Below are 22709 nucleotides of genomic sequence, written 5' to 3'. Positions count from 1 at the left end.
ACAGCCAGAATTCAGGAATAAAATGGCTTTTACATTTAAAATCCTTAAATATTAAAAACGATTTGCATTCATGTCCTTACTTCAGGCTAGAGCTGGGCGATAGAACGATAACGATATGTATCGCGATATAACTTTTACTCGATAGAGAAATTAAGCTATCGCGATAGACCTCGCCGCTCTTGTCCTCTTAAAAAAAAAAAAAAAAAAAAGGTCAGCCAATCCAAATTCAGTAGCGCGGAGCCGAACCAATCACAGCCGCAGCGTCACGTCGCGTGACTTGTTAGGTACAGCACAAGTGCCAAGCCGCACGTGTGTTTGTTTGGGAAGCAGCCAGCGCGTAATGGAGGAAATGAGTGTGCCGACTAGAAAAATCAACCGAGCGTGACCGAAGAGAAAACAGATGATGGTTCCAACGCCGGAGAGATTGTCGAACGGAAGAGCCATAGAAGTTCCGTAGTGTGAAGGTATTTCGGCTATTTCAAGTCTGACAAAAAACAGAGTAGCGTGCACTGTAAATTGTGCCGAAAACAAGTCTGGAAATACAATAAACTGGTGCATGCGTCACACTGTGCGCCACGTTATTGTTTCGGTGAAATGAATTTCTACAATACTGTTTCTGTTAATTCTACTCTGCAGTGTTTAAATGCTTACATATACACACAGTTACTGTCCCTCCACACATACGACTCGGTTCTGCTTCTATGCCCCAGCTTTGTTTACTTTTTCCCACCGAGGCTTCTAGACTTCTGATTGGCCAACATTTCTGCACGGTTAGGAATCTAGCGCCACCTGCTGCTTTGGCATGTTCATAACAGCGTTTTCCTTCATTTCTGCCTTTATGTGTGTACAGGATTTTTTTTTAAAACGAAAACAGAAAATCTCCGTTTTCAAAAATACCCGTGTACGTGTGGACGTAGCCTCAGTCTCTGACTGGAAGCGCTAATTCGTCATTCGGCTTTTGTCAGACTAAAGTAACTGTTAAAACTGTTTGAAAAGCTAAGCTATACAACAAGGAGAGATTGAGAATTTCCTTTTAGTTCTCAGTTTATTTGATATTGACAAAAGTTAGTCAGTTTTGTCTGTTCTTCTGTAAAACAAACTAAGATTTATTTTTAGAATTAATACTTTGTTTCTAAGTGGAATTGACAGTTTAGTCTGTTTTGTTTGTTCTATTTTGAAACTTAAACGCTTTAGCGGCTGCCTTTTGTGTAGTTTGCAATATTTGCCTTTATTTATCTGAAAAAGTCTCATGTTCCTTAAGTACATCTACCCTGTTGAACTTATTATGGGAAATAAATATTTAAATAAAAACAAGCTGCTGATTATTTCACATTTTACTTGTGAGCAACGGCACATTTAAATCTTACAAATATAGTTATTTGGCTTATATCGTGATAGATATCGTTATCGCCTGAAATGAAAAAAACATATCGTGATATGAAAAAATCTCATATCGCCCAGCTCTACTTCAGGCCTGTGGGTTTTTTTTAAAAATATAGATATTCTAGTTCTTATGATTATAAGCTGTGTCCTTAAGGCAGCTTCAGAGCATTAAGGATAGGTTGACTGCCTTTGCAAAAAATGTATTGGGTATATAAAAATTTGTTGATTAGTTACAATGTCAAAAACAACAATGGAAAAAGTGACCAGTAACCAAACCTATAGCTCAAAGGCTCTAAAGAAAAAAATATTAGTAAAATAACAAACAAAAAACTGCATGAGGTTGGTGGAAACAAAGGTGTTGGGAGGAAGCATTGCCAGTGCATTTGGAGAGCCAGTGACTACCCATGCTGTGAAGCTACACCAGTGAATTAAATATTAACAAACAAAACCTTGATGACTCCTTGGTGGCTTTTCTGGTGAGGGAGAGGAGATAACTATAGTTACTGGAGATGAGGCACTGGCATCAGAATCTCCTGTGGGAAAAGACAGCTCTCAGGAAAGAGCGATAAAACATATGACATCATGACATATCCTTCAAATAAGTGAAAGAGATGAAGGTTAGAAATGGCTGATAGTCATCATCCTTCACTTGACACCCACTGTTCAGATTATCATCTGAACACCAGACTATCATCACATACACCGGACTGGTTTGATTTTCTGGCGGACACGGTAAAATGAGGGCTGAGAGGCTGTCTGAGAGGGCTTTGATCAGACAACAAGCAAGAATGCTGTGATGTGGGTAAACTAACTGCCTACGACTCAACTGGTTTTATCTGTTGTTTGCATTAGCTGCTGGAAAAAAAATAAATAAATAAAACTGCAATGAACAGCTTTCAGATTTAGGCCAAATTTCATCCCAGCTGTGGTGTAGCACACAATACACTGTGAACTATCAAGGACGAACTAAAGTACCTGTTCGTCCATCTGAGTCTGTGGACAGTCCTCCCCAAGACCATCTTTTCTGCCTCTGCTCGACTTGCTGACTACGCTCCAACGTCCGCCTCATCACTGCCTCATAGTGCTCCTGAGGAGGGAAAAAATGCAAGTCATTTGCAGCTGACTAACATTTGAGCCTAAAACAAAACAAACAGAAGATGATCTGTAGCTTTCATAACTGTATTACAATTCATGGGCAACTGCGCGGTGATGGTCCTTTAAAAATATGAAGAAAAACAGTGTAAGCTGTGTTCTTATGTAAATTAGATTCTTTTAGTCACAAATGTCAGCTGAGCAGCAGTGAGCGCTGCTGAGTAGATCACATTACTCTGCTTCCACCCGTGTTGAAGCTACCTTTTCTTCTTCCTGTTTCTGCTTCCTCTTCTGCTCCACAGCCAATCTTTTCTGCTCCTCCTTCCTTCGCTGTTCCTCAACCTTTTTCTGACGCTCTTCCATCTGACGCTCCACTTGCAGCTTGGCCTTGCGCTCCCGCTCCATGATCTGAGATTCTCGTAAAGCTGGCAATATGAGCATGCAGTACAAAGAAATCACTCGTCAGTATGTTGTTGTTTTTTTGTTTGTTTGTTTTTTGTAGCTTGCCTCCACCAGTGTGTGAATGCGAGTGAATGAATAGTGGCATTGTAAAGCGCTTTGGGTGCCTTGAAAAGCGCTATATAAATCCAATCCATTATTATTATTATTATTTGTACTGAATTAACATATTAGTAAGACCAAACTAAGTAAATGAAAGATTTCTATTGGTGGGTTGCAGCTAACAGCTATATCCAATTGTTAGGTATTTTTGTTTAAAATGAATAAAACCATTGCTCATTTAATAAACTCAATATCAGATTATTTGAGTATTTACTATAGTTCTTTGGCTAAAATATCTTAATCCCAAAACTGGGGTTATCCTCTTACCCTGTTGTCTCTCTGCCTCCTCACGTCTCTCTTTTGCCACCCGCAGTCTGTCGTCTGTTCTAAGTGTGGCACCGTCAAGTACTGCAGGCACACGTGCATATGTGGTTTATAGGTAAAGCATGTGCATGAATACTTACACATATAACTTGATGGTGGATTACAATGCAGCATAGCGTAACAAAGGCTTTGTATCAGGCAGGCAGATGTGTGCATGTGACTCATTAATGAGCTTTGTCAACTGTTACGGTAATAAGGTGATGACTAAGATTTACCTGCATTAAGCCACACTGAGAGGATGGCAGAAAAGCATTGGGAGTTGCATCTAATGTTTCAGATTATGGACGACAATAACCTCACGAGAGGGTAATATCTGTAATAACCAGTTTGATTCTGTGTCAAGATGTAGTGTCATTTACCTGGCCTGCACCCCTGAGGTTTAGCTGGTGTGTTATTTGTAGGTCCTGGGCTGTTTCCCGCCAAGCTGCGCCTTTCCTCGGCTTGTGCCTGTGCAGCTGCAGCTGAATGAGAGAACAAACAAGTCCTTTTACACAGCTTGTTCAAGGCAGGAATAATGTGCCACTATTTTGCCTATTCTGCATAAAGTGTATGCAAGGCAGAAAGAGGTAGCAATGCAACACTGTTGCGCTTTTAAAGCCAACAGTAGACACAGTAACAGCACCAATCTGATGTCTGCATAAAAGGTAGACTCACAATGTCGTGCTATACTTCCACCATCTCTGATTCCACATTGAGAATTGTGGGAGAATTATGCTGGTGTGGTGAGATTTGGACCGAATAAGTGCATCGTTCACTACCATTTTAAAGATGGCCTTTTACAAAAGGGAGTGGCCACTTTTAATCTGTCAATTCCAGTTTGGATCATGGATATAAAAACTCCAGATTCAGAAATTCAAATGATTTGATTTGTATCAATTAGGGCTGCCACGATTAGTCGACTAGTCACGATTACATCGACTATCAAAATCGTCGACGACTGATTTAATAGTTGACGCGTTGTTTGAAGCTTTGTAAGATCATAAAAGACGCAGGAATAAGTAGTAGGATTTAACAGTGTAATAACAGACTGAAACAGAAGATGGCAGCACTGCATGTACAAGGATGCCAGCTGCTGTTAAACCCCAAAGAAGAAGAAGCTCTGTCCCAGAATTCATAGCGCAGCCCAGCTCAGTTTCCAACAATGGCGGCAGCTGGTTAGTTTTAATATTACTCTTATTATTCTTTCTGGGTCACAAAATAAACTTTTAACATATTTTCAGGCGAGAATGTAGCTGTGTAAACCTCAAATATCTGCTCAGTTTATCAAGACACCACATACTTTCAAAAGCGCGCCGACGTTTTCGGAGATGTCTGTTACCCACTAGCTCAATAGCTAGCTGGGGGCAAAGTCACTAGAGCCGTGAGAACACCGGACTCCCGGCAAATCGTTTTCAAACCCACCGCCGTCTTTCGCTACTCAGGTTAAATATATATATAAGTCACTTAGATAACTTCAAAATGTCATTATTTGGCTTTTTTTAGTATTTTATTTGTTCCTGAGTAAATCGGTTTGGCTGAGATTAAAGTTATAGTTTTTGCACAGCTGAATAAACGTCAAGAAGACAACTGGTTATCAGAAGTGTGAGATGCTCGAGAATATACTCCGGTGTCCTGTTATATTTTAGATAGCAAGGAGTTTATTAAACTTCACCGAAACAATCTGCAAATTTCATTAAAATGTAATAAACTATCATCTTGTCTTTATGTTTAGTTAGCACATACCTTAAACACTTAAAGCTGTAAGCTAATGATAGTTATATAAGACCAGATGCTGCCGGTGCAATAAGCTGTACGTTTTACTCCAATGGATGATGATCTGATTAGTCGACTAATCGCAAAAATAATCGGTGACTAGTCGACTATCAAAATAATCGTTTGTGGCAGCCCAGTATCAATTAAAAGACAGTGTGATGAGGGACCAAAAGACTAATGTTATACAAATTGTATTTGTTTCCACGACACACACAAAGAAAACAAACAAACAAAAAAAAACCCCCACACTTGTATTCCTAATCACTTATCCAGCAACAGGAAACTCTGGACATGTCAGCAGTACCTTGCAGGGAATACGGCTTCCACTGGTAAACATCCAAATGTTTGTTAAATACCAGTTACGTTTTGGCTAAGATTTGGCACTTATCTCTCAAAAGATGTTCAAATAACAGAACAGTTTTTGGTTGCTTTGTCTTAGTCTGTTCGGAGGTCTATTTTAGATAGCAAAGGGTCCTTGGCCAAGACACTGATCTAAAAGTTGAGCTTGATGGCATGCAAGCACCTTACAAGGGGGCAATACTAAGGCCCAAAGCACAGCAAGTACAGTCTGTTTAAACCATTAGTTCAAACCAAAACAATTTGAATAAGTTGTTTTTTGTTCTGTTTTGTTTGCTTTCCATATGAATGGTAAATCTGGAGAGATCTAATAGATCTGAAGCTATACAACAATCCAGTTATTCAACCATGTTTGTGGTCAGCTGTGTAGTTATTCATACAGTGCTTTCTGTGACAAGCTTCAATGATAAAGTAGAATAAAGCCCTTGTTAGCTTCCTGGTATACAGCATGTGCGCCCACAGGTGTACAAAATTTCATAAGTATAAAAATATCCAGAAAACATAAAACCAACTGATGACTAATTTCCACATGTACCCAAAAACACAATCATTGCTTTAACAGTTGATGTGCGTGCAGTCTGTCCTATAAAAAGTCTAACTCCAAGAGAAGATCAGCTCTCCCATCAAACTATCGCAGGGTCAATAGTCCTTTCTTCAGCCAAAACTATTCATAAAAAATAAAAAAAAAGTATGGTTAAAGGACAGAAAGTCAGGAAGGAAGCACATGAAGGACATGATCAAGCTTTATGAGCTGTGGTATCAGTTACCAGTTTCTTCCCTTCTTGTTGGCATTATATAAATGCTGACAAAGAGCAAAATGATAGTCCTGTGACTGTGAAAGCATCTCACCGTCTCCATTGCAACTAAGCAATCCTATTGTTAATCTTAAAAATATATATTTTCTATTATGAAAACAACTTTTCATATGCTTTTTAAAAAAGATCCAGAAAAGACTCTCTCTCCAGGTTTTAACACAAGCAATTTATCTCATATGACTAATGTCATAATAAAGTTAAAATGCTGGAGATATTAGGAAAGCTCTGGAGATTTCTTGTTGCAAAGGAGCTCCTTAAGTACTAACAAACTGGGACCTTATAAAAATGATTGTCCAAGTGGTGCAATAGGATAAATAGAGCCAATAATTGTTTAAGGAAGCAACACTGTTGTCGCACAAAGGTATTCTAAGTGACTGAAGAAAAAATGTTCTTGATCTTGTTAGACTGCTCATGCGAAAAGCATAGTACTTTTTCTTTGAATTAAAAAAACAAAAAAACAATGATACCATCAAGCAAATCCAGTATTTATTTTCCCATGTTAACATGAATCATGTGTCCTTATTCTAAATCTATTTTCATTTAGTTGGTGGATAAAGCAAGATGCTGGTCTTTACCGTCTTCTATGTATTACAAATAGTAATTTAAAAGCACAATTTTTCAATTATTAACTGCCGGCTGCTACCCAGATGAATGCATGGGTTAAGGAACCCATTGTCAAGTTTAATGCTACTCAGATTGCTTCACACTCAAAACCTCCATGACTGAATCACTGGGATGTTTGTAAACAGCTGTTACAAGATGCACTGCCCGTCCTACACAGAGCTTTGCAAACCTACGTCTACATGCTGTAGCTATCATGTGGCGTACTGTCAAAATACTTGGAACAACCGGTAATGTGGGCTACTCTCAGTTGTCTTTGTGCTGTTGTTGGCCCTGTTGTTTAACCCTATGCTGCTGAGAAGACAGAAGTCATAAGATACAATGAACTATTCGGTACTGATACTGAAGTAAAACTGGTTGTTAAAAAAGAATGAAAACTGTCCCCTGCATGCATTATCTGTGCTTTCCATGTGTTCTTTTTTATCTTTGATGTGTTTTTGCTTTTCTTCCTCTTTGTGATCAACTCAGCTATTATTCTCTTTCCAGTTTTAGACAACTTTTGAACCAATCAGTATTTGAGCTATGCAAAGCATCATCATGACAGGCCACGCACCAGCACCTCAAACAGTCTATGCTCACTGAATTCTCACAACCCTCATAATCCCACATTATTTGCCACCAGGGTAACATATACTATAGACAGCTTTAAAAGAAGCAGCCCCAGAGAGATTGAATTTAAGAAAACAAAGCTTTTCACCAGGTTGCTATGAGCAAACCACTCACCCACCATAGACACTGAATGGTTTTCCGAGTGTAGCATGTTCTCCTTGTATAGAAATCAACTCTACAAGTATTACCTTACTCTGTAAGGCAGAGAAGACAATGGACCCTTCTTACACAATGCAACAGTGCCAAATTTAGCAGTAAGAACTGTTGACTTACTAGAAATTGTTTACCCCAGTGAAGCAAAGGAAATTAGACCTGTCAGGTTAACTATTCATGCACCAATTATCCAAACGGCAACCTCAATGCTCTCCAGTCAGAGACGTTTATGAAGGGTCGAAGTGTACAGCTGGATGTTTACAAGTCACTTCACTTTTGTACTCAGACTCTCCTCTTCATTCCATTTGGAGAAATCAATAAATGACGAAAGATTTGACTGCACTTTAAACAGTTTTGCTGTCACACAACACGTAGCAGATTACTCGTAAATAGACAGAGGATTCATAAATTACTTATCAGTCACTATTTTTTTGTCATTAGGCAACAAATACTTGGCAATCATACAATTCTACAAGGAATACAGTAATAGAAAATCTTTATTAAAGTTATAGGAGTTTACATTATATGTTTGGTTACTAGTGTCTAAAATATGGATGACTGGACACTGATGAAACCTCTATAACTCTACAATCAACATATTTTTCCCTATTAGAGTGAAAAATCAGAAAAAAACAATGGGGTACACCGTCACAAGATAAGATAGATATTAAGTTACAGACAGCAAGGACAGGTGAAGTGCTTCTCATTCATGCTTATGCCTGTATCAAGGATCGTACTGACTCAGAAATTAGATGAGTCATAGCTACAACAAAGAGAAACAAACCAAGCCTGAAGACTCACTCAGGACTCAGTGTCAAATCATATCAAATTTGTAATTTGCAATTTAAAGTGTTTTTATTAACAGTTAATGAAATGGTGGTGATATAACAAACTGCAGCAGAATAAGGATACGTTTATAAAGCGGGTGATGAAATGCTATATTTATATAAAACAATGTAAACAATTTAGCTGCTAATCCAAGCATGAAGTTTGACCTTGGTCATTCTGTAGTAGGTTTCATACTTCAAGATTGTAATTTCAGGAAACTGTACTGTCTGCAAAGAGGGAAGTATGACAGAAAGTGCAAACTGAGGAGGCAGCAGCTGTTAAGCTAAAAAAAAAAAAAAAAAAAAAAAAAAAAAAAAAGAAGTCTACTAGTGTGCAGCATAATCACCTGTAAAATAAATTTTTACTGGGTTTTTGGCTTCCACAGTCACAGTAGTAGTGACTGTAGTTTTAAGGAATAAGCAAAATATATATAAATACATCCAAGCAAGAGATGCATCTTGGAATAAAATGAGACAAATCTCTGCTATCAGACACATTCATGTGTTGATTAAAGTGCTTTCATGAGATTGCGAGAAGAGACACTGTTTTCCCAACAGACCTCAAGAGAGCCAGGTGTGCTCATAGAAATGAAAAGAGCCAATCAGAGGCACTCACTCATCCCTCCATCACTATGGAGATTTGCACACATTAACATACATCATCCCTGCTACACCACGATTCAGCAAAACCTTAAAGACATGAGACGGAGCATGTTTTTTTTCCTCGCTCAGAATGTGAGGCAGTAAAAGCAGTCGCCCCGTGACGAGTCTGCATTGGGTTACAGAAATATTTGCATGATATTTCTGAACCCATCTAAATGGATGGCACATAAATCCTACATAACCAAGTAAGCTACTGGACTCATCTTTAGCATTCATTGTCAAAGTATAACTATCATCATTATTATCATTATTATTATCATCATTCTTATTATTGTAATACATGAGTATTGATGGCAATCAACAAACATGTAAACAACTTGATTAAAATATTTTTGGAGTCCTTCTTGTAAGTTTAAACTTTTCTAACAGTCACCGGGGTAGCATTTTAAACATATCGAATCTTGTGAGCCAGGGTTTACAAGCTCATTTAGTCATAGATTCACTTACTTTAATGCAAAGTATGTATGTATGTGTGTGTATATATATATATATATATATATATATATATTTTTTTTTTTTTTTTTTTTTTTTTTTTATACACAATCCTCTTTACACTATCTGAAATGCTTTGTTGTAACTCTTTGAACTTTCAAATCTCTTTGCAATTTGAGAGTTCAAATGTTGATAATGTATCAGTGTTTTCTGGGATGACCATTATCAGGCCAAAACCAGAAGAATGCTGATGAGCTGTCTCAAACGGCACATGCAAGAGATAAAAGCTGTGGATGACTGCTTGTTCAAACTCTGTTTGATAGATTATATATTTTCAGAGTGATGTTTTCCTCAATTGTTTGGAGAGGAATTGATAACTGCAGATGTTCTGAGCAAGAATCACCGGTAGCTGAAAATGTGGGACAAAAAAACAAAACAAAACAAAAAAAACAACCAACAAGCAAAAAAACTGCAGATAATATTCAATCTCCAAAAACAGCAATCATAAAGTCTAAAGTTGTGAATTTTAGCTGGTAATTAATCTAACGCTTAACACTTAGGGGGTGGGGGGATAGAGCCTATCCCAGCTGTCAGAAGCAGGATATGCCCTGGATAGATCACCAATCTGTTGCCGGGTTAACACAGACAACCACTCACACTCACACCAGTTAACCGATCCCTATGCATGTCTTTAGGCTGTGGGAGAACATGCAAACTCCACACAGAAAGACAACATGCTGGCTTCAAACCTTGCTGTAACATAACACTACCAGCCACGACTCCACTGCACTGCCTACTCTGTAACATATTACAAACATTTAATATAAATCTGCACTTCTGTTGTGATGCTGAATCTCTAGCATTAGAAAGAGCAGATATACTTGTCGACTGAATATGATTTGCCTTCTTCTGATGGATTATTGTGGCATCAGTAAAGACCACCAGGGGGGCTGATAATGACCCAGCTCTGCAGCCCAAACAAAACATGAAACAGGAAACAGGCCAGTCAGCCTTGTATCATAACAGTCAGAGGCAAATGCTAGTTCTCTTAACAACAAGAATACTCATAAGTAGAGCAGGGCGATATGGCCAAAAATATTTATCACGATATATATTTGAAAATTTGCGATAACGATATAACCAACGATATAATTGATGCGAGACAAAATACAACTCCACAACATTACTAGCGCAAAAAAACAATCTTCCATTTATTTTCACTTAAACAAGAAGCTGGTTTTTATGTACATTAAAGCTTTATAAAAATGTAACAGTGCAAATGCAAATTCCTTGCTGAAAGTTTAACCAAAAGGCATTTCCAGTAGAAATGGGCTGACACATCCTGAAGCATAACCATGTATAATATCCACTGAAGTTAAAAAGAGGTGCTTTGCAACATTAAACTGCAGTGTGCAGTACGTATTTTTCGGACCATAAGGTGCACGGGATTATAAGGCACATTAAGCGAAACAAAGCAGTCAGATAAATCAAACTTTATTAAACTCATTCTTCTTGCTTCCTCCACTTCTGTACCATTGATTCATTAATGGTGAATTCTCTGGCAGCTGTTCTATTCCCATGTTGTTGCAGTATATTAATGACTAACCTCGTATTGTGGATGGATTATCTCAGTTGTTCTCCTGACTGAAGTTTGGTCCGTTTACAGCATCCTGCCATGCGATTGCATTTGTCTCTAACTATCAGGAACTTTAACGTTAACTTTTATAAGTGGAAAAGTGTTAGTGTTCGTCCTCCAGCTTCACTGTTTATGTTATGCTAACATAGCTGTGTCGCTAGCGATCACGTAGCACATCATTATATACCAGCTAGCCCAACTTCAGTAACCCTACAAACGTCACTGCTGTTTAGTTTCCTGTCTTCATTTATGTTGGAAGTGATAGCAGAGCTGTACGTTTGATTTTTTTCAGAAATCTCTCAGTCAGAACATGCAATATCATGCTTAGGTAACTAGCGAAACTAGCGAGCTAACTTCCGCTAGCTTCCTGCTAACTTCTAACTCCGTTAAATGTAATAACTTTTGTTTTCATGGATGCCTGGAAGTTAAACTTTATAGTTACACCTGGTAAAGCAGCAATGCTGATCGTTTTATTAAAGATGAAAGAATTTATACAGTTTTTAACTCTAAGTGATGCTGCAGTGTTGTTTGACCTGAAGCATACGGAGTTTAGGACCCAGATTACTCCCAGATTTAAGAGCATCTTAGTCCGACAAATATGACAATGACAACGGCCGCTTGCATGTTCTGCAAAAAAAATGTGCTTTGTTGTGTATCTGACGGACAAACACCAAACCAGTTCCACATCACGGAAGTTGCACCATTTTTACAAACCAATTCTGGTTCATCTGTTTCACTCAACAATCGGCCATGTGCGTATGAAAACAAAGGCACTGCGCATGCGCGTTTTACTCCCATTCTATCGTGATATTTCATTTTCCTATCGTTGCCTAACATTATACCGGTATTACCGTGAACGGTATAATATGGCCCAGCCCTACTCATAAGACGTTTTTACAACTTCCATCACATATTAGTATAGTGGACACACAAGAGTCAGATCAGTGGATCAGGGTTTTCTTTCCATGGTTCCTTTCAACTGCACTCTTTATTGTGCCCTGCAGCATGGTGCAACTAAATAGCTTGCTGCACAGGAAGTGCCTACGTTGCTAAATATAAGGGTGGATTAACATTTGATATTGACTACATGGCCTTGTAATTCCAATTGATCACTATCAGATGCAAATATGCAGGCAAACATGAACCTGAACCACTGATTACTTTATTTTTTTCAATTAATTTTATTTTTTCACAAATTCAGAAAATTATCATATTTGACTGAAAGGTTACCAACACAATGAGCCAACCAACACAAAATTTCAGGATGGATGACACAGCTGATAGATGCCTAAGAAACACGCACGCACAAACACACTAAATCTTCTATGGGATTACCAAGACCTACTCATGTAAAGGTAAGCCCAGGCTATTTGTAGTACCAGCAGGATGATGATGACAACTTTCCAAGAGAGTCTCCTGCTCTAAGTGGACCATTTTGTCTTGCACAGAAAAAATAAACATCAACAAATGTAATCATTCTCACATCCACTATTTTTAATAATTATATACTGCTCATATCCTATAGTGTTGTGTTATTTTTCAGTCCTATAGGGTTAAGCTAAAAAAAAAAAAAAAAAAAAAAAAAAAAAAAAAGCAGAAAATATAAATATATACATTCTCTAGATTTCTAATTAAACCCCAAGAAGTACAGCCAAGTCGACCACACTTTAAACTATACAGTTTAGAAGACTTATTGAACCAAAACATTCTTGGTGCCAAGAGTGTGGAACTAATCTTCATGACTATTTGAGGAGTGACTATCCACATCCGCACCATTGATGTGCAGACATTGAAAGCAAAGAGCATGTGTTAGCTTTTTGAAGTCTATACATTTTGTTATTTTTCCTCCTTTGATAAGCAAAAATATGTTTATTATTAGATAAATTAATCCATGACTTTTTGTAATTTTTCTGTGGTGGAAGAGCCAAAATCCCTGAATATCTGACATTTACTTGTTGTGTAACATCTCTTGAACCCATTATTCATGCGTTTGGTCTTTGTTGCTGTGTGTAGGTCGAGAACCATGTTGAAATAAGCTCTGACATGTTGCCCAAAGACACAAAAACTTTCTATTCAAAGACTTTCAAGAGGGGACAATTTGGAAATTTGTCCGTAAGCTATCCCAGCTCACCAAAGCTGGTAGAGAATCTGTCTTTGTGGAGATGGAAATATTAGTGTTAGATAACATAAAATGAAGTACCAACGATATATAAACATACAAACTAACGCCTCATGAACTAAACTACCCTGGGGTTAGTCTAAGGTTAGTTATAGTCTACACAAATTAGCATGTTTTGCTATTCAAATCATTTGGTACGTGCATACATGAGTGTGGAAAATGTAACACATCCTCTCAATCATTTTAAGAGGTAAAAATCAAAAGATGGGGCACTTCTGCTACACAACCAGAGTTAAGTGTACAAATCCAAGAAGCTACACATCAAAATTGAGGGTGGTTCATTTCCTCCTTTGGTTAAATCTAACCCAGTTCAGAAATACTTCTCATGCTTTTAATTCTGCTGCAGCATGTGTTAAGCCAGGATCCGGACAACCTTGCAGTGTTACTTGCAGCAGTGTGATCTCGCTTCATAATAGCAGGGTACTTTTCTCCTTTCTCACATTCTTGTGGAAATGACCATGTACATGAGCTAGATTCCTAGCATTATTTTATTATTGTCAGTCCTCCACTTTGACTGAAAGCTGAAGGACTTTTGCTGAAGACATGTTTTAACTCCTCATAAAGCCTAGGACACAAACGCATACCTCTAAACTTGGTAGAAATATTCATTAAAAGAAAAAAAAAAAACAACCAAAAAAACCCACCACAGAACTGAGGGCCAGACTGAAAACACTGAATGGAAAAATGAAAGAAAACAGGAAGAAGAACGGCACTAGAATGTGATCCATTTGTTGCCAGGAGTAAAACATGCCTACACCCAATCTGGGTATGTAGAAAATCCATTTTTACGCTAAAACAGTTTGGGTTTTTTTAAACAGGAAAGAAAAAAAGGCTTGACTGCTCAGCCAGCCATAACAAACCATGCATTGATACAGGCAGATACAAACACAGTAAACATCCACGTCCAAATCTGGATGGCCCCACTGCTTGTACATAGTGCAATCTCCAAAAGGCCAATGTGCATTTTGCTTAACAGAACAGTGGGCGACACATGGCTGCTGGTCCAACCAAAACTATAGTATCAGTGCATCTAAGCATTTAAGGAAAAACAGCTACACAGTCCTGAGAGAGCTCAGGGCTCAGCGTTTGACAGTGCAGCTTTATCTGAAATTCAGGTCAGACATTGTTATAGTTGCCCTCCCTGGAGCGCTAAGGGGGTTATGCCATATGTCAGCAAATAAGCATGAATGTGGGACAATGAATGTGGGAGAGGGAAGAGATCACTTAACATAAGATAAGATGAGTTTCAAGCAGGAAGCTACAAAACTGCTGATACACTATGAACCGCCTGATCCACGGGTGGAGAAAATAAATTGCCTGCTGGTTTCTGTACTGGGCATCAAATCAGCTCGCCGCTATTAGAAAATGCATGACCCGATCAGAAAAAGCTTCCTGACAAAGATCAACAGAAGACCACGTTTGACAGGATTCTCGGAGCGAAGAGCAACGACATCCAAACCAGTACTATTTTTACCAGTTACACAGAAGCTAGCTTAGTTTACAAAGAATTTAGAGGACGCCTATCTACTCCGATAAACTCACATAAAACCACTTTCCTGTACAACGTTATTAATTTGCGTGAAAGGTGACAATGCAGAAGTAGTGGCATATCAACCGGGTCTCAGGCTGCAAGACGTATAGTTGCAGCTTTAGCTGAACGTTAACTGCACGCATTTAACTTACAGCGAGTTAGAACAGTCCATTTGCTTCCCTTAAAAGTTATCAGCACAACCATCAGCTAACAAAATCAACCAAACGTGTAACTTTTAATGTGGGAAGAAGTTGCAGATATTTTCCGCGTCCATACTCGGCTCATAACCGGGCAGCGAGCTAACGTTACTAGCTAGAAAAGCTGACCGCTCAAACAACCCGGTCAGAGGCGGCAGTTGACTGCAAATGTTAGAAAGTGAGTGCAACACCTTAAGACACAAGCGGTTCACAAATAGACACAACTGCCAACATATTTCTTACCCATTTGGGCTCTCAAGCCCTTGAGAGTCGAAGCACCCTCCGCCATTTCTATGAAGTTTTCCTTCTGTCTGTTTTTTTTTTTTTTCTAAAGCAAAGGCGCGTAACCCAGCGCAGCCGGTAGGACTCGGACACCACGGGGACGTGGACATCAAAGATAGGGCGAACAAATCAGGATATCTCACTTTGAACAGAGTCGTAACAAAAAGTGACTTCCGATGTAGTCAGCGATATGCAAGTATCTTTACCACTCTACGTTATTCTACCTACAAGATAATGAATCTAGTCCTGTTGTCCACTTTGAATATCGTTATGGACCCTATAATATATTTGTTTTAACTCCAACTGCCCTCTTGGCCAAAAAAACCAAACTTTTTTTTTAATGTCAATGAAACATTTTAGTGTCAGTGAGACGTTTTACCTGGATAAATGAAGGATATATAAAACTCACTTTGGCAAAAAAACTGATTACAGGTTCTACCCTGAGACAGGATTGTTGCTTGTGGTTCAGAATAACTTGATATAATTCATGACAGATAGTTTGGACATATCGTTCATAGATTATAGGCCAACACCTCATTTACAACCATTTAAATACATACTCTAATGAATAATATCAAGTCAGTTTGAGTCAGAAACAACATTTCTGTTGCAAGATAAAAGCTGAAGTATACAGGTAAAAAGTCGCATTGAAGATAAAAAGGTATTTTTTAAGACAAATCCAGAGGACATCAGAGACTGCAACACATATAACATCACAGTTCTATCCACATCATTGAAATGGGGCAAACTGTTTACCAAACAAAGCTATTAGACGTATAAAGATAATTAAAAAAAACAGAGAGAGAAACATCGGAAATCACTTGTTGGCACAACAGAACCAACAAAAGAAGAAGGGACACGATATTAAAAATGCTCTGGTAAGGACAACCAATGAGATTGGACGGTAACTTTATAACGTTGATGGTTTTAGAGTTTATTTTAAAAAATAATATTTAGTGCCTCATCTTTTCACCAGACGATCGTGGTGTGGAGGCGGGGGCTGTGGGGCGCCAATACTTATAGATTACGTTTCCAATTACAGATGCGAGGACGTCACCTAGCGTTCGTATGGGTACTTGCTGCATGCCGATAAATGTAAAGTTTATCCACAAGAGCTGGTGAGAATTCCAAGGTATTCAGGTATTAGGTTTTAGAGGCAATAACTAAAATAGCGACCAATTGAATGAAAGAGAAAAAGTCCCCGTTAAGCATAGTTTGTTAATGATGTAGAATATTTTATCCAGATTTTGGAGTTTCTTGTTGTTTTCAGATTAGAAAAAAAAGACTTCAAACTTGACTGAAGTTGTGTTTACCATTTGCTTTTGAGATGGATTTGGAGAGTAGTGATGGAAAAGATTGAATACTCACCCAAACTAATGCTCCGAAGACTCTGAAGATCTAGAGATCTGGGAAGCTGGTAAGTTGGCAAACTTCTCCCAGTGAGCGAATAACACAATTTCTCAGGGCTCTCAGTTCTTTCACTTACCGTGAACACTGCATCCTCTGTCCTGGTCTGTCTCACATGCTTTAGCCAGAGGGCTGCTCATCATTTTACATGGTAAACAGGAAATAACACTGCACGTAGGGTGCCTTTGCAGTGACCTGGATATCTAACACTCAACTGAGAAATAAATACTTTTCTCACTGCGTTGTTACAGTACATGATCTATTAAATATATATATTCGACTGAAGACGAGAACCTCAGAAAAGTCGGTAATCTGGTATGATTTTATTCCCATTAATACATCAATGCATCATTTCACTCAAAAAATGTTCCTTTAATTAAATGTCATGCTTTTATGTCTCAATGGTAGGTGTTAGATTGACTGAATGATCTGGTGAGAGTCCTGCAAAAAAGAGCAGAAAGTCTCTACAACACTTGCCACCCTCTGGATCTTTAAGACATTATTGTTTTACCACAGCTCTGTGTATCCTCTTGACAACTTCAGAATTAGGCAAGAGTGCAGCAGCCTGGGCCAACTGGGGCAGCAATGTGTAGGTGGAGGTCCGCAGGTACTGAAAAAGTTCCTGGAAGCCTTGGATATGAGGGATGATCTGCGGTGGAACACCCAAAGACTGTGCCAATCTCCTTAGAGCTTTGATGTTGTCAGCAGAGTCAAGCAGGATAGACAAGTCCTGAACTGAGTCGTAGTCGAGCATCTCAATCCTCTGTCCTGCACAACATCAGCACAGTACAAGTAAAATCAGTGGCGTACCATACTGAACTCATCCTGATAGAAAACTTTAAAAACTTTTTAAAAAGGACCCTTTTTCAAATACATATATACATCCCCCTCTTGACCCTGCAGCAGTCTTTAGCCTTCAAGCTCAGGTCCTGAGACCTGGGAGCTTGAGTGTCCTGTGCAGTATCTTTGCTGTTCCTAGGACTGTGTTCTTCTGGACAGAGATCTCAGTTGTTGTTCCCTGGATGTGCTAAAGCCACTTGCCTTGCTTGGGAGTCACTGCAACAAGTGCTCCGATTACCACTGGGGCCATTGTTGCCATCACCCTCCACATCTTCTCTGGATTGTCTCAGGGGTATCTTTACACAGCCTTCATCTGGAGTCTTGCCTGGTGTGATAGACCCTAGCCTTTTTGGATGTTTTGCTGAGAGCTTGTTCCTGTGCTGCCATGATTAGTGTCTCTATGCTGTCTTTCAGTCCAGCTTTGTCCAGTTACTGATACGATTTCTGGATGTCAGCCACTTCCTCTATCTGCCGGTGGTACGTACAGTGCAGGGCCCTGTCTTTCCACTATGGTTCTTCTCCTTTCTCTTCTGATTTCTCAGGTTTCTGCTGCCTGAGGTATTCACTAAGTATCCTGTTCGTTGTGGCCATCTTCCTGATGGACTCATGGATGTTTGTTGTCTGATCCTGGACAGTGGTTCTGACACTCACCAGTCCACAGCAGCCTTCCTTTTGCTTAGAGACAATCCAGTACATAACAGCAGGGTGCAAGATGCTAACAGGCATGGCATTCATGGAACGCCATAACCAAGTGGCTGGCATAGTATACAGAAACATCTGTGCCGAGTATGGCCTTTAAGTCCCGAGGTCAAAATGGGACACACACCCTTGGGTGGTCACGAATGTCCAAGCTAAGATCCTGTGGGACTTCCAGATATAGATGGAGAAACTGGTGATGGCTAACTGTCCAGACACAGTAATGGTGGACAAACAGAGGAAGATGTCCACAGTAATAGATGTAGCTATACTGAATGATAGCAATATCAGGAAGAAGGAACACGAGAGGTTTAAAAAACCCTAAGAGCTGAGAGAAGAATTCAAGAAGATGTGGGGGGTGAAGTGGTAATCGGAGCACTCAGTGCAGTAACTGCTCCAGCAGATCCCAGGAACAACAGGGAATTAAAAAATAAACAAATAAAATAAAATATATAAAATATATATATGCAGCTGTAATGGCTGGTTTGGGACGTACATACCTTCAGCGATCTCCCATATGTCCTGCAATTGTCGTTCCATCTGATAGTGACATAATAAAAGCGACAGAGTAGAAAAGAAGTAATGTGATAGTCACCCAATTTATACATGTGTGAAATACATTGACATATAACTCTGTTTTATTACTGAAATGTTTTGAATGAATAAAAAAGGAGCATCAATCTTTGTTGTCATTATCAAGTAAGAAAAAAAATAAAGTGTTAGCCAGATGTTTGTGTTTTTCTGTTTTACATCATTATAAATTCAATCATTTGGATCGTGAGATTCTGAGTCAATATACTGAATTCAATCAAACTTTAATCTCAAAGTGATTAACTGACAGTGTCAGTCTTGATTACTGTATGTGTCATTATACTGTGTTTCTCTTGCATATATCATGCAGTGGTATTATACATACACAAAGCTGTGATTCTCTGTTAATGGGTCCTGATCTGCTCATTAACCTGCTATCATTACTATTTGGAATATTTTATTTTAAAGGCTTTTTTTTTTTTAATCTTCTGGGAAATTGTTTGCAGTATCTTAGGCTTTGGTTCCAGAAAAGAAAAAAAGTCATTTCTGGTAAGTAATTTTCTGTGTCTTGTTCTTTATTTCTTGGAAGAAGAAAGAAGTCCCCGTGGCATAAATCTCAGTAAATCAGGAAACAAAACCAAAGTTTTCTTCATGGTTAGATAACACTTTGACTATCAAAAAACTAAACTAAACTAAACTAAACTAAACTAAACTAAAAAAAAATGATTTTGTACATGAAATATACATAAAATATATAGTATATAACTTCCTACATTTCAAGTTCCTATAGTTTGGCATTGCTAAAGGTGGACTCTAGGTGTGATAGTGATGTAGCTATAGGTATAAACTGTACCTCCTGTGTGATGAGGCTTTGTTGTTCCTGTGTAATACTGTTTGTATTCTGACTGGAAGGCTTGATGTTGGTGGTGACATTAATCACAATAGAAGTAGGATGCACCCAATTCTCATGGCTCACGGAGTACAGACCTCTAGGTTTATAATAAACAATGACAACAATGATTATATCTGGACTGATACAGATAAATGAAAGGCATGGATGTTATAATATTCACAAAGCACCTTGTTGGATTTTCAGCTGAAACTATCTGTGAGGGCGCCTCTTCTGGCTGTGCTGCTCTGTCTGTATGGGTGAACAAAGGTGTGTGCTGAAGGTCGGCAGCAGATAATATTCCTTCAGGCTTGGAAGCGTATACAGGAACTTGCTCTAAAAATTGCAACAAGTGCATATGATCCCATGTTAGTTGAGTAAACAAGAGATAGGTGGGGAGAAGTAGCAGAAACCCGAAACATGATCTGGCTTACTGAATTTTTCAGCAGTCAGGTGTAAACCCCAAAGAAGCAAAGCAAGAAGGAAAATCAAGGAAGCTGTTGCTGAAACAATCAGGACCACTGAAAACGTTTCTTCTTTGACTCCTTAGGGGGAAAAAAGGCAGTCAGGTAAAAGTGACTACAAGACTAATAAAAAAGTTATTCATGATATGAAGTAACTCACTCTTCTCTTCTGGGTCTCTGAAATGTTCTTTAGGTGAGTTGGTGGTGCTCTCTGTAAAAGAACCACAGATAACCTTTCCTTAACCATATCTCTGAACAATCACCACTCAACAAAACTGTTAACATATACTGCTATGCTGTCTGTTTCGGGACCTTACCTGCTTTAAAACCTTTCGATGTCAATAGCAAACACTCTGTATGGATTGTGTCATGACTATAACAAGGTAAGCACAGCAGCTCCACTTCCCCAGTCATGCTCCTGAGTTCATAATACCTGCACAAACAACCCAATGATATGCTTAACACAATATCTAATTTGACTTATGTTTATTTTGATACTGTGCGAATAATTCACCCCGGGAGGCAGTGTCCACACAGGCTGTCACTGGTAGGTGAGCATGCCGTCTCCTCAAGGCGGTTCAGCAGGCTGCACTGGGTGCATGTTCTGCAGGGAGTCACACCTGTTTCTGTACTGAACTTTCTTTCTTCACATGGAATACAGACGCCTTCCCCACCATCTCCAAAACCACAGTCCTGAAAATCACATGTGTTATAGACCTGGAGTGAAGTAGCACATCTAGAAAACAAGCAGTAGCTTAAACAGGAGTGTGTGTGCTACCTCTGAGAGCTCTTCTCCAGGCACACATGCAGGGCATGCAACACAAGTGCCGTTAGGGTGTAAGAACTCTGTCTGATCACAGATGGGCTCAGACTGCACGAGCCCACAGCAAACCTGAAGAAACACACATTTAAAATTGTGAGTAGTGAAAGAGCTTAGAGGCTTTACAAAAGTAACGGCATACTGTTAAAATACAGAAGGAAAATGTGAAGAAGTTAATATGTACTGTAAGCATTTTGCACTTGTTTTTCTATAAAACCTAGCACTTTCAGGACTAAATGACTCCACAGGTCCAGATGTCCCAATAAGCAAAAGAAATGGTCTTGAGAAACAAGTCTCCTTGTTTCTGGAGGACTTTTGGCAATAAGTGCTTTTCACTCATTTTGAGTCCAGCCCTTGTAGGATTTTGAGATTTTTTATAGGTTCATGGCTCCTTTTGGTTTTGATCATTGTTTCTCTTGAAACAATACAACAAAAGTCGTATTGTTTATATTTTTGTTGTTGCCAGTGAGTATCTTCTGTATCTGTTTGTATTTTGTCACATCCTATATCCAAGGTTTGGGTTGGGTCTCTTAAGCAGTATTTAGTCAATTCCCTTTTGTGTTTCCTCTCCTAGTCTAATCTGTTTTGTCCCTCAGTGTCTCATGTGTCAAGTATTAGTATTTTTGCACCAACCAGATGATTGCCAAAGAGCTGTTAATCAAAAACTTTGCAAATTTGAGGGACAGGACAAATGGAGGGCAAAAACAAAGAAGAAATGACAGGCCTTAAGAAAAACTACCTATAGAAACAATGTGGGATAATCTTGACAGAGAATGGAATAAAGATCAAGTACAATAAAAAGAGCTTCAAGCAGCCTGGAGAAGTATTCTTAAAGTCTACTAAAAGGGAATTACAAGAAAGCTTGAGAGTTCAGACTGTGCTGAAGAATAAAGCCAGTCATACAAAATATTGACTTTTAACCTCATTAGAATTCTATAAATTCGTTTCTTATCACAGAATATAGAAGGAGGATTAAAGTGTTAAAGTTGAGAAACCTCTTAAAGGAAAAATATCAGACTTACCAAGAGCAGAACAGCATAGAAACAAGCCTCAACCAGGCAAATGTCCATGATCTTCTCTGTTAAGCACCTTCCTGATACACAAAAATCTCAGCCATAAGAAGTATATGGTTTTCTGACTGTTAGAATCTAAAGTGCATAACTTACAATATAAGGACAATGTCACATGGTGATTTAAAAAACAGTCAACAATTATAAGATATAAAAACTTACTTCAAGTGATCAGTAAGGTTCAGGCTATATATCTCTGGTAGAATAATCACTTATTTAAAGATGGTATAAGCAAGGCTGTGGTCTGTCTCTCAGTAAGTTTCCCCTCAGCTCAGCATAGGATATGTTTGGAAAAGATGTTTGGGAATCCCCGTCATTTTACATCACTCGTGACGCAGGAGAGCTTCCAAACCTGACCAGTGAATAGAAGCCCCTCACCTGAACACCTGACGTCACATCTTGCCTTCTTAAATTCCCTCTGGGGAACCCACTTGGCTTGTCTGGAGGGTAAGAGGAGGGAGGGGAATTAAAATGAATGAATAAGACCTTTGTTAAGAGACATTTAAAAGAAAGGTATTGTTTTTGTTTGAAAGAGTTTCCAGGCTGGAATGAAATCTTGAATATTACTACCGCACCCA

General features: G+C 38.8%; 1 protein-coding gene and 1 pseudogene across 9 annotated transcripts in view; both read right to left on the bottom strand.

The window, feature by feature from the left end:
- map7d3 (MAP7 domain containing 3) overlaps positions 1-15494 on the bottom strand; it is a 32094-nt gene extending 16600 nt beyond the window's left edge. For 3 of the 9 annotated variants that reach the window (XM_085432850.1, XM_085432857.1, XM_085432877.1), the window contains exons 1-6: positions 15376-15494; positions 3720-3821; positions 3304-3384; positions 2737-2900; positions 2359-2470; positions 1833-1916 (exon numbers count right to left, since the gene is read on the bottom strand). In XM_085432850.1, coding sequence (XP_085288976.1) covers positions 1833-1916; positions 2359-2470; positions 2737-2900; positions 3304-3384; positions 3720-3821; positions 15376-15421 — 589 coding nt within the window. In that variant the 5' untranslated portion in view covers positions 15422-15494. The remainder of the gene's footprint in view (positions 1-1832; positions 1917-2358; positions 2471-2736; positions 2901-3303; positions 3385-3719; positions 3822-15375) is intronic. The other 6 variants (XM_085432883.1, XM_085432900.1, XM_085432867.1 and 3 more) reach the window with 4 other exon arrangements.
- A 1817-nt stretch (positions 15495-17311) lies between these two features.
- Positions 17312-22131, bottom strand: LOC146717901 (tumor necrosis factor receptor superfamily member EDAR-like; annotated as a pseudogene).
- Between the last annotated feature and the right edge of the window lie 578 nt (positions 22132-22709).

The sequence above is a fragment of the Copadichromis virginalis genome, linkage group LG2 (genome assembly GCF_057382275.1).
Source record: "Copadichromis virginalis isolate Kocher_CV1m ecotype Utaka linkage group LG2, C_Virginalis_male_GT1.1, whole genome shotgun sequence".
Taxonomy (NCBI): domain Eukaryota; kingdom Metazoa; phylum Chordata; class Actinopteri; order Cichliformes; family Cichlidae; genus Copadichromis; species Copadichromis virginalis.
This window is presented reverse-complemented; position numbering and strand designations above follow the sequence as displayed.